This window comes from Sabethes cyaneus, chromosome 2 (genome assembly GCF_943734655.1).
Source record: "Sabethes cyaneus chromosome 2, idSabCyanKW18_F2, whole genome shotgun sequence".
Taxonomy (NCBI): domain Eukaryota; kingdom Metazoa; phylum Arthropoda; class Insecta; order Diptera; family Culicidae; genus Sabethes; species Sabethes cyaneus.
This window is the reverse complement of record NC_071354.1, coordinates 55,687,968-55,702,163: the sequence shown is the minus strand read 5'-3', so window position 1 is coordinate 55,702,163 and position 14,196 is coordinate 55,687,968. Positions and strand designations below refer to the sequence as shown.

The window sequence follows — 14,196 nt, the reverse complement described above, 5'->3', positions numbered from 1 at the left end:
AACTTAAGTAGCTAAAATACGATAGTGTACGATTAATATTTATTAAATAGCAATCTTCATAAAATACCGACAAAAAGGACTACATAAATGTGCTCGCCTTCTTCACCGCTTTATAGCTCATTGATGCGCGATGATTCCGCTGTCAAAAGCATGAAACTCAAAAACAGCTGCCTCTGCGCTCTGTCAGAATACTTGAAAAGAAAGTCGTGAAAATAATTTATAATTTCTCAACTCAATCGTTTAGCGTACAGACAGTGCGTTGCGTATCGTGTGTTGTATTTATTCATGGTTAATGTGGAAACGTTGCTTGTTTTCGTCAAGAAGTGGCTGAAGTTGATAATTTTGTTTCGGATTACCGAGCATAACAAATTTAAACTTTGATCTGCTATATGAAAGTGTGTGTCCTAGTTGTAATTCAGTGAAGAAGGTGTAGGAAGTTGTGTAAACTACTTTCTCTATTTTCTATGCTAAATTTTCTTTTAAATACGCATTAAAAGTGTTATTAAGCATATCTGGTTGTATTCGTACGTTTTTGCCGCATTCAAGAAACCCCTTATTGAAACTGGTACTTTCAACTATTTGGGTTAATTGGTGAAATAGATTTCGACCACCCATCGGGTAAGTTTCAGGTTCTTTTTCTCTTATGTGAATCTTAAACCTACATTATTTTGATTTGCAGTATATGCTGAATCATTATTAATCATTCTACTCGTAATTACTAGTACCGACAAACGGAAGCTGCTTTGAATTTTTCTCGTTTAGAAAATAAAAGTTCTTTACCAGTAAGTTCATTGGGTAGGAAAATTCTCGTGCGAAATCTATTTTGGGTTGATTGACCACACTCACATCCTCCTCACTTGTCATTCCTAGCGGCACCCAGCCAGCGTAGAGTTCTATATTTATGAATGCAATATTAATATTATTTTCATCGCGATCGTACAACCAGTGTCTCGTTGTCTACGGCTGAAAAGCATTTTACATTCCAATGCAAGAGTGCTGGGTTTAATGAGAGTGCAAAACTTTCCGCTCAGATTGATGTTTATGGGGCTTAGGAAAGCGTATTTCGGTTTGTTGACAAACAGATGATGGTGTGAACAGTGTTCGTTGTTTTGTTATAGTATTTCTAATAATACCGGACTGTTCATTAGTAACGATAACAACAATTTTAAATCATACAATTAGTAATAAATCATAAATAATTATATACCTAGTATAACTAAACAAGTGTTATTGTTAGGTAACGATCACATGAAAAAAGTAACATCTATCGAAATGTTTAAGTGATCCGATTTTGTTCAAAACTTGTGTCTATGAATCTTTGCTAAAATAATTAGACTCTATTTTTTGATTTGCTACGTTTAGGATGCCTTCCTTTGAGTTAGGGTAGTCTCAAGAATTTATTTTTCTGGGCTGCGGTAATTTTTTTCTCTTATTTTGCTTTTGAATCTATAACTTTCGAACCACTAAAACGATTCAAATGATTTTGATACCAAATAGGTATTTTAGTAGCAAATAAAAGTATTTATATACCTGGAAAATATTAATAAGGCTTTTGTTCGGAAATGACAAAACTTTAAAAATATTAGTCTTGCGTCTTTATGATTTTAGGCCGACCTTTTTTGAATAGCTGAAATTTTTAAAATTTACGTAACATCAAACATTGTGAAATGCGCAGTTTTTTTGATTTTGAGAATAATCTTCAATTCAGTAACCGGGCACCCTGTACCCTTTCATATTTTATGCTCCGATTTCGGTGGGTTCCTTTTGAAATAACCTTCGGACTCGGAATTTCTCCCTACGATAAAACTGAACTAATCAGTAAATCAACAGCGGTCACGTTTACTTCTGTGATGTGATTTCAAGTTGGACTCGGGGTAAAAATGTTCCAAATGTGATTGTTGCGTTGTTCAGAAAGTGCTTTTATTCCGTTTAAGTATAAGGCCAGTACAGGGATCCCTGATAATAGTTGAATGTTTCTCGGGCGCATCCCTTATTATCACAGTTATCACAAATACCTCCGACGAATTTCGGATTGATTGGGTCAACCGGGGGTTTAGGGTTAGTAAGGGGATGTAAGTGGAATTCCAGATCCGGTTTGGATGCCGAAGGAGCATTCTACAATGCTTACGGGCAATGATAGAGGTGCTAAGATGTGAAAATTAAGTCAATCCTTATATTGTGTTATATTTTAATTCACAATAATAATATTTCTAACGGTTGGTTTTTTGGGTTAGGCGACGGATTCCCGTTATAAATACTGCGCACTAGCTCTTTGCTCTCGAGGGTTGAGAGGCGGGTGCGACTCTATAGTTGAAAGCTTCTGTCGACTACCGCGAACGCCCAGATCGTGCTGCACTGCGCTTGTAAACCTATGTTGGGATAGTGTGCAAATGACAGGGCATAAAAGATTAAATTTGTTCCATGGGTCGAGCCTTGATAAGTTGCTAACTACTGATGGTCGGAGATTTGTGTTCCTTTTGGTTCATTTGTGGTTGTTTGTGTTCGAAACTTGATGGTGAATGCGCGGTTGAGGACAACCGGTGTTAGGCGAGACTGACGAGATCCCTACTTTTTCACTATACGACATTTTACAACTGAGGTAGTACAAAGTGGGACGTTATTTAAAATTTCGGACGTAAAACGAAATCACGTGAAATGAATGGCTGTAAAAAGAGATTCTAGTGTATCACGTCGTGAAAACACCAGATTTAAAGATTTAGAAATTATGCAAAAGATTGGACTTTAATTCAATATTTTTCATGGAAAGCTCTTTCATATTATCATTTTTCTTAAGAGCTTATTAACATACCTTTCATTTGCTATCAATTTTTTTTAAATCGGTTGAATCGGAATCGGAACACTTGTTATCATGACATACTAAGTTCTTCTTACCTATAAGTAAAGCGCGGCTGATTTAGTGCTTAGTGTCTTGAAAAATCTCTGCCTTAACTCCTGAAAAAATGCCTTTTCGGATCTTTTCGGTAAGCACACGGAAATTTCTGATTCCTTTTTCGCTAAATTATTCGGCTCTGTAGCCGCAAGGTTACAGAGACTGCTTTGACAAGCGAATGGTCGTGGGTTCGAATCTTAGTAGAATCAGGCCATTCGATGTCAAAATGACTTTAGCATGGATTTATTCTCAGGGCTCCCAACACCCTTCCTTCATGCTGAATTCTATATTATCCCGATATGGCCTATTGACAATGCAAAAATTACCCTTATAGTTAAATGCACTGGTTAAACTGTTCCAGGGATGGCTATAATTGGGGACAGCGCTGTCATGTGGAACGAGGTGGATAAAGTAGAGAAAGCATTGAAGGAAGGGTAAAACCCAATTACACACAAGCAGGCATAAAAAAATCAATAAGCATATCGCTCACTCAATAACGATTATAGTAAAGAAATGCAGTGCGGGTCATACAACGAACACCCGGGCGATATCACAATAGATCAACTATACTGGTCGCAGTGATGAGTCCATACAAAAAAAACAATATCCGTTTGAGATAAAAGCAAAACACCACGCATTACCATCGCTCAGTGATTGAGAAACGCAAGTTTGGCGGAAACTTATTTTCGTAGCGCGGTTCATGGTAACCATGGGAACGGAACTTCGGCAAAGTTGTTGAAGTCTGATAAGATTGACGGCCACGTTCCAGATTGTCTCGTAAAAACAGCAGGTACAAACTTTTCATAGGAAAAATGATTCTTCGACAAAGGATGATTTCTTCGTTGAAGCTATAGAATGTATAACCACATATAAGTAGCTTTATACCCAATACATTGTAGCTGTTTTTTTTATAGCTTAATCTTTAATCTACAGGATGTTTAACACCAAAACCCCTTTTTCCGTCGTAACCTTATTACGACAATAACATTATCGGAATATAATGTTTTACAAAGCTGTTTCTTTTATCACAAGACACACTTTTGTAGTATATTGCATGTAGAAAACTTGTACGTATGAAAAGTTGTAACGTTTTCGTAAATTTTAATCTTTATCGTGTTTAAATATCGCAAAAACACCAGCTGCTTTGGAAGAAAATTGCTTCCTTCAACCTGCATTACTTTGCAAGATCTTCCATGCTCTTAAAATTTTCAGCTTTAGCATCGAAATATTCAGCGTAATGATTCATTTTTTAATTCACTTCGAAATTTATGTCATTTTACAAATATTCTCAGGCCATTGAAAACATTCTGTTTATGACATTTGAGCGATAAAATTATTTATTAGGTCAGCTGTAATCAGTTGGTGGGATGAAAAAGTATATAAGTTTAAGTTACTCAAAATAATATATTTGGCGCTTGGTTCATTTTGGCAGAATCCCGACCATTGGTTAGATGAGTTGGAGTTTAAATTTTCCAAATGCCTGTGCACTGTGTAGGTATCACCTGCATCCGTTTCTCGTTCGATGTGTAATAAATCATTTGCGACAACAAGAACATGAATCAGTTCAACCACGCTAGCAGCAGTAATGGATATATGAAAGATTAAATTTGTATGCTTGTAAATTTACACAGAACGATTTACATTTTTCTGTTATTCATCCCATATTCAATAAAATCTAATTAGTTACTCTGTTTTTCATTAATGATTTTAATATTGAAGACATTGACATGTCAACTTGGTCATTTTCGGTAAGCGCTGTATCGGTTATGCTTTGCGCACATAAAATAAAAACGGCTCACCTGAGGGATCGCCTGCAGTCCACGATCAAAATATTCGTTCATCATTTGAGTTATTTGACCTATTTTTGTCGAAACGCTTTTTCGAAGGCACCGCTTTGTTACTGTTGCCCACACATGCCCTATCTTCTTTGGAAAATACCAAACAAACAACATCGTCTCTCATGTGCACGTTTCGTCGGTCTACATATGCCAAAGTCGTGAACTTTTGTTCCTAGTAGCGTGTTGTGGCGACTCATACTGATAAGTCTTTTGCTTCTAAACTACTCCTTTAACGCTTGCTCTGAGATGCACAATCCAACGTCAACGCGAGTGATAGAGATAAACCGACTTGATAGACGAAGGTACGAAACGTCCGCTGGATTTAAGCTTTTTTTTCACACGAACATCTTGTTTAGTCTCAGTGCATCATTTTGCGCTCGCGCACTGTTTTCGATCTCCGGTTCGCGAGTTGATCCGATGGTGACACAAGTTGGGTTTAATATGCAAAGTTATTACAGTTACAATATTGCTTCCTGAAAGTGCGAGGTTAGATTGTTCACTACATTTGTTATATCAACGAGTGATGCGTGTCCTGTGCAAATATTGCTGAATACTGAATATTGAAGCAGAACAATGGAGAACAATCGACCTTTCATAAAGAACCGTGCTCTATCGGAGATGTCACCGTTGTCACAGCCCTCCACGAGCTCCGATATGCAACGGAATCATTCCTATGGCAGCATCATTTCGTATGTGGGAATTTTACGAAATTCACTGCTGAAATCATCGCCCTCAACGCAGGTACCTCGTATCAAAAAGTACACAAAGTGTCGTAGAGGATCTAATTACTGTTCTTGTTCAGATTTATTTGGGGGTTTTGTATTTTGAGTGCTGCAGTAAAATCATACATACCTATATAAATACGAATTACCAAAAAATCAACGTACATATTTACTATTTTTTTTAGTTTGTGTTACGGTGTATAGTACATTAGAAAGTTATCAGTTTTATTTTTGAGAACAGAGGATGCTTGTGAAGGGTGTTTTGGCTTTTTAAATACACCAAGAACATCAAATTGAGCAGTGTATTCAGTTACGTGGAATTGTTTTAATTGAGCTAAACACCTATCTTTTCTTTACGGTGTTAGTAGTTATATTACGAATAAAATGTGATAATAACAGTAAATTTGAAGGTGTGGTAGAATATGGTATTTTTGTTCCTACAAACTTTGAGTGGAAAACAAAAAATCAAAATGAAAAATATTTACATTCTAAAGGCAAAATGTAGCATAAATGATGTTTTACATGCGCTGTAAATTTACGTGTTACTAAAACGGTTCCTATAACAACGCAAACCGTGACAGTAGTGTCATCTATAGACAATTCTCTTAGGTAGCTTTCTAAACGCCTGTAGAGTATGCGATCGTGATATATTCAAGTGAATCTCAAAAGCAGAAAGAAGGGCACGCATAGTCAATTAAGGGTAGACGGGATAACAACGCCCGCCGGGGTAAAACCGCCCACCATGGTTTTACAGGGCCTTGAATAAATTGGTGTTAACTGTTGATGACAGTCACATTACTGAATGCGTACGCAATATTTTACAATACCTTGTACAGCAATATCGTATAAACTATCGGAGAAATAAATAAAAACAGATTTTTCGTTATAATCGTTTCGGTACTGTTTCTCGATATAAAAACCTTTTTTCACGGATTATTTATACGATACACATCTTCTATGGAGGCTTTACTGTATAGTAAGGCCATTGCAAATCATATTTAAAGTTTTTGTCACCCCCCCCCCCTTGGAAATTGGCTTGAAAAATCGGGGGGCAAAAAAAATATTCTGTAGGATATGAGTCAAATTTCTTTTTATAAAATCAATTGTCTGTGGGCTCTACAGTCTGAAAAACTCGAAAAATGAGTCTCCGAGTTGAATTAACGCTTCTAGCACGAAACAGAAATGGAAATTCGAACAATGGAATTTCCGAAAATCGTCCAAAAAAATTTTCCTTTGTTTTTGTCTTTTTTCATATATTTTTGCATAGAAAATAATGACGTATATATTATAAGCAAGAATAGATTCGGTTTTCACGTTTAAACCTTAAATAAAAATTCTTAAAATCCATGTTTTTTTTGCTCGATTAAAAAATTCACTTTGTTTTTTTTTCGCCCCCCCCCTTCAGTGGCCGAACACCGGAAGGACAAAAACTTTATAAAATATTTGTAATGGCCTAATTGCCAAATTAAAATGATTATAAAAAAATGTGTATAATGTGTAATGTGTATATAACTGATTCCAAATTTTTAGATCATGCAGAAAAACAATTTCGCGTCGATGCAAGCTGCAGATCTAATTTTATACTTGAGCGTTTTAAATCTCGTATAAAATTTCTATTTATTTCTTTCTCAATTTGGAACGGCACGCAATTATTTTAAATTTTGTATGAGCGGTGAAGTGACATTTGACTGCTAAACACAACAACAAAAAATATGAAGTTTATTAAGCTGTGCTATTTTTTCAGCAGAATGATTCTTTAACATTTAATGAATGTTAAATAAACCATTTTAAACTAAAATTACTTCAATTTTACCGTTCGAAGCTAAGTATCCATTTCTCATATCTGGCATGAACAGATGAAAGGGCAAAATCGAATCATACTTACTTACTTACTTATTCAGCCGAGAGCCGGGGTGGCTCTTGCCGTATCAAGAATTCCTCTCCATTGTACTCGGTCCTGGGCACTTGTCGCCAATTCGTTGCGCGTCTCGACACACACAAGTCAGCTTCAACCTGGTCGAGCCATCTCGCACGTTGAGCCCCTCTATTCCTGGTGCCGGTGGGGTTCTTGAAGAAAACGGATTTCACTACACAGTCGTCCGGCATCCTTGCGACGTGGCCGGCCCATCGTAGTCTCCAAACTTTCGCCAGGTGTGCGATGGGAATCTCTCCAAGCAGCGCCTGCAGCTCGTGATTCATACGCCTCCGCCACTCTCCGCTTTCCGTTTGTACTCCACCAAATATAGTCCGCAACACCTTTCGTTCAAAGACGGCAAGTGCACGTATGTCTTCCGTAAGCAAAGTTACTGTCTCAAGTCCGTAGAGGACTACCGGTCTTATTAGCGTTTTGTACATCGTCAGTTTTGTGCGGCGGTGTATGCTCCTGGATCGAAGCGTCTTGCGGAGAGAAAAGTAGGCTCGATTTCCAGCTTTAATACGTCGTTGGATCTCCTTACTCGTATTATTGTCAGCGGTGACTAGAGATCCCAAATATACGAACTCATCAACCACTTCCAGTTCATCGCCGTCAATAGTCACTGTCCGTTGGAGGCTAACGTTACTTTCTCGGGAGCCTCTTCTTACCATATATTTGGTTTTCGACGCATTAATTTGTAACCCTCGAATCATCCTTCGGTTTATTTATTTCGTAAATCACTTTTTGCTGATTTGGCCAAAAGGAATAATCACGGCGGTCGATCTGCGTTCATCTGTTCAATTTCCCATTTTGCTGGTCCAAATTTGGTACTTAGACCAGCGCAGAAGATGCTTTTAGTCTACAGAACAAGTGCGTTGATTCTAACAATATCGCCCAGTTGAGATTCGAATCGATGATGACCGGCTTGCTAGACCAACAATATCATTTCGCATTACTCACGTATTGTTCACGGTCCATGGCCGTAGAGAACTTTGTACGCGGGACTTCCGCTGATAAAACTTTGAATCTCACGGTTGTGAGTTAAGCTAGATAAATTCGTCAACTGACTCGAACTCATCACCGTTGATCGTTACATTACTGCCTAAGCGGCGTCGGCCGGCCTTGATTCCAAAGTACATGTGTACTTAATTTTGAACGTATTTTCCTTTAACCCAAAAATGTGTGCTTCGCGTTTTAGTCACTGTTCAGCCACCGCCACAGATGTTCTGTTGATAGTGCAATATTCATATCATCGGCAAAACAGACGAATTGATTAAATTTGTTGCAGATCGTGCCCGCACAATAATATCTGCTAGCTTCATAACACCTTGCAGTGCTATGTCGAACAGCAAGCATAAGCAGGGCCCGACAACGTCACCTTCAATTGCATAGCGTCACTCAACAATGAAGCAGTGAAGCTTCGGTTTCAACAGAAGCAGTACCGCTTCAGTTTCAAACTGGCTTCAGTCAGCGTCAGCGAAACGGGTTTCACTTCATCATGACAATCGGTTTGAACTTTTCATTTGTACTTTTCTATCAAATATTCAGAAGAAGGCCAGCAACTTTAAATGCAAATGAATGGAATTTGAATAACATTTCCTAAAATGCAACGCTTATTAACGTTAACCTAGTCAATGTCGACAAATCGTGCCTGACTTTCTGCCGTCGTCAATTGAAATGGTCACCAACTTCAACTGAAACTTGCTTGAAACGTTCTGTTCAACAAATGAAGCAAGTCACTGCATGTATGAAGCGAAGGTAAGAGAAAGTCAGTTTCATTTATTTGTTTCGACGATGCCGGGCCCTGAGCATAAGAGCACCCTTACCTCGATGAATCCCTTTAGGAGATTCAAATGAACAGAATTGTGTACCATCCATCGTAGATTTAATTAGTCTGATCAGCTTCGCAGAGACGTCGTTTTCGTTCATGATTTGCCGTAGCTCTTTTCGGTCGATGGTTTCATATGCAGGTTTGAAGTCAACGAACAAGTGGTGAGTGGGAACTCAGCATTCCCAATCTTTCTGAAGAAATTTGTCGCAGCGTAAATATTTGATCCGTCGTTGGTCGCCTTTTAGTTCCCATTAATATGTTTTATACTACTTCTGTAGTGCAGAGTCCATATATAAATCTCTGGATGTCAAAAATCGAACCTGTGCTGTGTAAAGAAAATTCATCAGGCACGCAATAAAATTCCCACTACCTAACATCCTTTATATCAAATTTAGTTTGTGGAATTATAGTTCTTTTCGCTTACATGTACCTATTTCTTTTCCGTACAGAAAGATACCGTGGTCTAGTAGTACAGAGTGCGTGACGAATTTTTGCAGTAAATGGCATGTTTTAGAAAACTAACACCAGTTAGTCATATATGCGAAGATTGTTTTGTGGTTTATTTTCTTTCAGAACATATGGGAATTGTAAATTATTTCATCCAAAAAACTACTTCCTTTCACCTTCCTTTCAAATGACTGTTGATAGACGCTTCCGGACACTGCCGCATGCAGGTTTTACCATGTTTCGGTCCATAGACGTCATAACCTCGATGATCTTAGCTTTGAGTGACCTATAAGCGTGGTATCCCGCTCGACAACGCCCCACACAAAATAATCCAAATGATTGATATCGGAACAGCAAGCAATTTTTGTGTTTTTTTGGCAATATGAACAGGTGCTCCGTCTTGTTAGAAGATGAAATGACGGCCAGCAGCAACCTGCTTCATCTACGGGACAACAACATCCGCTGTTATCTTTAGTCCTTGGTCAAAGAAATACGGAGGCATTACATTCCCCTCGTTGGAGACTATGCCTAGAACGATCACATGGGTTGGAAATTTTGTTGACATGACGATAGGAAACTGACTACAATCTTGTGCATGCTACTTGCCGTTCTTTCGATTCACCTTTCGATCCTGATTAAAGTTTATTTCATCAGAGAAAAAGATGACAAAATCATTATGCTGAAGATGCTTCAACCGACTCAGAAGCTTTTTAGCTTTCTCTAACCGCCGTGATTTGCGTAGCACATACGATTTATACCCAAGGGTTTTGGCCATTACTCACCGGATTGCGTCCGAACACCTGATTTCCCGAGCCATGGACCTCATTGACCTTGCTGAATTTTTTTGGTTCATTCCTTTCACTTTTTTGTCCCTGTTTCGTTCAGCGGTAATGGAACGGTAATAATTCTTGTCGCGAGGCTTGTTTTGTATGCCAGAAGGGCATTGGATTGAAAGGCCACTGCGACAGTCTTAATGGTCGTCTTTCGTGGCAGGCCCCGATTGCTGCACACAGTTTACGGACCGCTCATACCCATTGATGGAGTCTAACGGGATAGTTGTAATCCTGTGCCCCATTTCGGTACTACATGGTTTATAAAGCCAATGACCGTTTTGGGATTTAGGCTCCATACCTGATATGGAGTAAGAAGGAAACTTCCTAAGAAGCGGCGCCTTGATAATGCAAGAGCTCCGCAATAGCAGAGCAGATGCGCTCTCTGAACTTTTAGGTTCAGAGTTACAAAAGCGGCAGGTGCCGAATGATACCTACCTTGCCGCTATTCTTTAAATGATTTAAATGATAAATGATCCTTCTTACGTCTTTCTTGGTGATTCAATGACTGTTACAAGTATTCTTAATTTAAGAGGTTTTCAGCTTGCGGCTGGGTCGCCTCTTCTGTATTCGAAGAGAGACTGGAGACAAAGCACGATGCAGTTTTTATTTCCTTAAGATCCATTCTCTTCTAATTTTCTGGAAATGAAGTACTACGTTTTGAAATCTTTGCTTTGTTCTCCTAATTTAAACGCCCGTTTTCCTTCATGAAGACCCAAAATTTCTTGATAGGGCGAAATTTCGAAGTATTGGGAGGGTAATCTTCTTTTGATACGAAAACAGCATTGCGCAAACACATTGTAACAAGGATCGGGCATAATGGCAGGATGCCAAATCCGGCTAAAACGGTTCCGGTCCTTTGTGAGATATCAAGAAGGGCAATTGGAGGCATTCCCACTTGTAGATAGTGGCATCTGGCATTGCTCCTTGTAGATTTGTCCGTTGACGTTCCCTGATGTGATGAATGGCTGACTCATTTTGAGACATCCGCTAGTCGCTCTCCAGACAAGGAGTTTTTTAGTGAACTTCAACAGTTTCGGTATTTTCTCTGGATAGGCAAACTTAGATGTGTCAACATAGTAGTTTTGCCTTGGCATTTGTCTGACCTTGATGTAGGTCTCATCATCCATTGCAATGCAGAACTATTTGGTGATCCTCTTTCTGTACGGCTTCTTTGCGCGCGTTTGGCCACCGTGTACTGTTTGTCATTTCGGTTCGGTGCCTTCCGAAATTTGTACGCATATGATCCAGAACGTCTCATTGTTTTATGCACAAAACAAACTCCACCTTTTTTGCCACATCCCAAATCGAAATGTTGGATTGAAGCTCGTATTGGTTGACGGGTCTGCGGTGCAGCATTTCCTTCCTACCGCTACTATCCTTCGCGCAAAAGTTTAGAATGTTGCATATTACCAGCACAAATTGTATTTTGAGAGTCGTTTTGATCTACCATTCCTTGAATATTCCTTAAATATTTAATTTATAGAGGATATTATAATAGTATAAAAATGAATAAATAGTTATTTGTAGCAAACATTGTCAAGCTACTGAACAAATATATACTAATAATAATAAGAAGCAAGTAGCACATGTAAAACATGTGTACCAAGTACATAGCTTCTCACATGCTTCTTTTTAAAAGATTTTGATATAAATTTCTGTTCAATGTACTAGTAGCGGAGTAATCTTTCAATAGGTAGTGTAAGGGCGCGTATCTAAGCTTCATACCATTCTTCACACCTGGTGTAAGGTCGTCTAACATATAAGCAGAATATATCTGTTTGAAATTGATAAAACTGTGTTCGCTTGACATGCAGCGCGAATAAATTTGTTTGCTCGGAGTAACAACCACTTCTGCAGCAATGTTTATTGTAGACACAAATGTCTTATCACTTTGATTGTGAATCGGCATCGTTTCCAGAGCTTTTCCAATTGTATATTTTTATCTGCAATGAAAGCACATCAGCTGTTCTCGTGTCGTACCGATGACCGTTGCCTTGTTCACAAGAGGATACGCAATCTTGGCGTGTTAATTTAAGTACAATAATACAGTAAATTTACCTTTCCGAAAGTTGACATTATAGATTAATTGCATAAAGCATAAACACATCGTTTCTGGATCTTCAATCTCAACAGTGTTTACTTAGCACACAAATACCATGTCTGCCTAGAACTTGTTTTATTTGTTTGCTCTTTCCCGTAACAGCAGTGCATCGGTTATCAGTCAGTTTTAGTCTTGTTCTTACGAGTAATGCAGCATGAAAACTACAATAATGACAATATGTCCTCACTCTCCGAACGCTGAGTAGGTGTAACAGATAAAACTGCAAGATGAACAGCTTTGGTTTGTTACAATTGTGGACATACAAGCTAATCAAGAAACAAATTTTAATCTCGATTATAGCCTATTGCTAATGCCGTTAGACTGGGTGGGCGCGTTGTTTTCGTTATAGAGGAGAATCGCGAACAAGTATGTCGCTGTGACAGCAAAGTTTGTCAGCTAATATTTTAGTATCATTGCTAGTAGTGTTCGCGATTAGATAGAGGCAGTCATTGCTCTTGCTTCACGCATTTGCGAAAGCTCGAAGAGCCAGTGCAAATTTATAGGGATTGTATAGTAGACGGTATCATTAAGATCAATGTCACAATCTGAAGTGTTTCGAACCAGTTGATAGAAAAATGTAAATTTTGGTGACCAATGTTTGAAAAGTGAGCACGTCCAAGTGAAAATAGTTGCCGAGTAGTCGTGACAATAAGCTGATGTTAACGTAACGTGCACTTCGGATTGTTTGATTTGTCAAAGAAAATCTTTATTTTGGTTCCTTCTACAATACGATGTTCAGATTAGGTAGTTGGAATGGAATTTTATCTCTTACCAAATGAATTCGAGTTGTTATTTAATTATTGGGGAAATATAAGTAACAGTGAGTGCTAATCACTAGGGTTTAAAGCTGTAGTTAAATGTAAAGCGCATGTTTAAATTTCATATCGTATCTACCGCTAAATTTGAGCAAAATCGCCAGTCACTGAAATAATAAAAACTGCTCATATCGACAAGGTCAATAAAGGAACACTTAATTACAGTTTTTACTCGGAGATGTTTGTTTAACAAATAAGATGTGAACAGAATTTAATTTTAATTGAAAAAACTGAAACCACCATAAATATTAGAGGATAGCACAAATTATCAATTACTTTGTTTAGAATATCAGCTTATTATCTGAAGACAAATATCAATAAAGATTGCCCGGACAACGTCACCAGTGCTCATGGCAATTCGTATTTATGGTCCCTCCGATTGCGCCCGAGTGAAGATGGGCATTGGTGATACGAGTATAGCGAGAGAATGCATTCTGACTAGCTAGCTGAAACCATTCCTGCCAAGCCATAGAAATATATTGTTACTGTCTCTGTGGACATGATGTAGAGTAACGTTCCATTATAGTAGTTGCAAGCAAACAGTGCATATGTGTAACTATAAAAGTTTCTATTTTGTGAAAATAGCAGTCGTTTGGTGTAAGCTTGTTCAGAAGTTCAACATTCGTCAGGCTAGACCGGAGTAAACACTTTGTCTCAAAATACCAGCACACTGCAAGACTTGATACGGTACGGTACGGCACCCGTTAGTATCAACCAGCAGTCACAATCGAAACGAAATTGATGAATAGTGGAAACAGTGTAATTGATCGATACAGTTTTCAATAACGTGAAATGTTCTCTACA

At 38.3% G+C, this 14,196-nt stretch overlaps 1 protein-coding gene across 6 annotated transcripts in view; it reads left to right on the top strand.

The window, feature by feature from the left end:
* Nucleotides 1–209: 209 nt before the first annotated feature.
* LOC128733944 (kinase D-interacting substrate of 220 kDa) overlaps nt 210–14,196 on the top strand; it is a 56,341-nt gene continuing 42,354 nt past the window's right edge. Inside the window, exon 1 of one of the 6 annotated variants that reach the window (XM_053827845.1) lies at nt 210–618. Coding sequence is in view for 1 of the 6 variants with exons in the window: in XM_053827840.1 (XP_053683815.1) it covers nt 5,302–5,469 (168 nt within the window). In the remaining 5 variants the exon portion in view is untranslated. Of the gene's footprint in view, nt 619–5,219; nt 5,470–12,879; nt 12,944–13,070; nt 13,086–13,165; nt 13,183–13,837; nt 14,080–14,196 lie in introns of those variants that run through there. The other 5 variants (XM_053827840.1, XM_053827841.1, XM_053827844.1 and 2 more) reach the window with 5 other exon arrangements.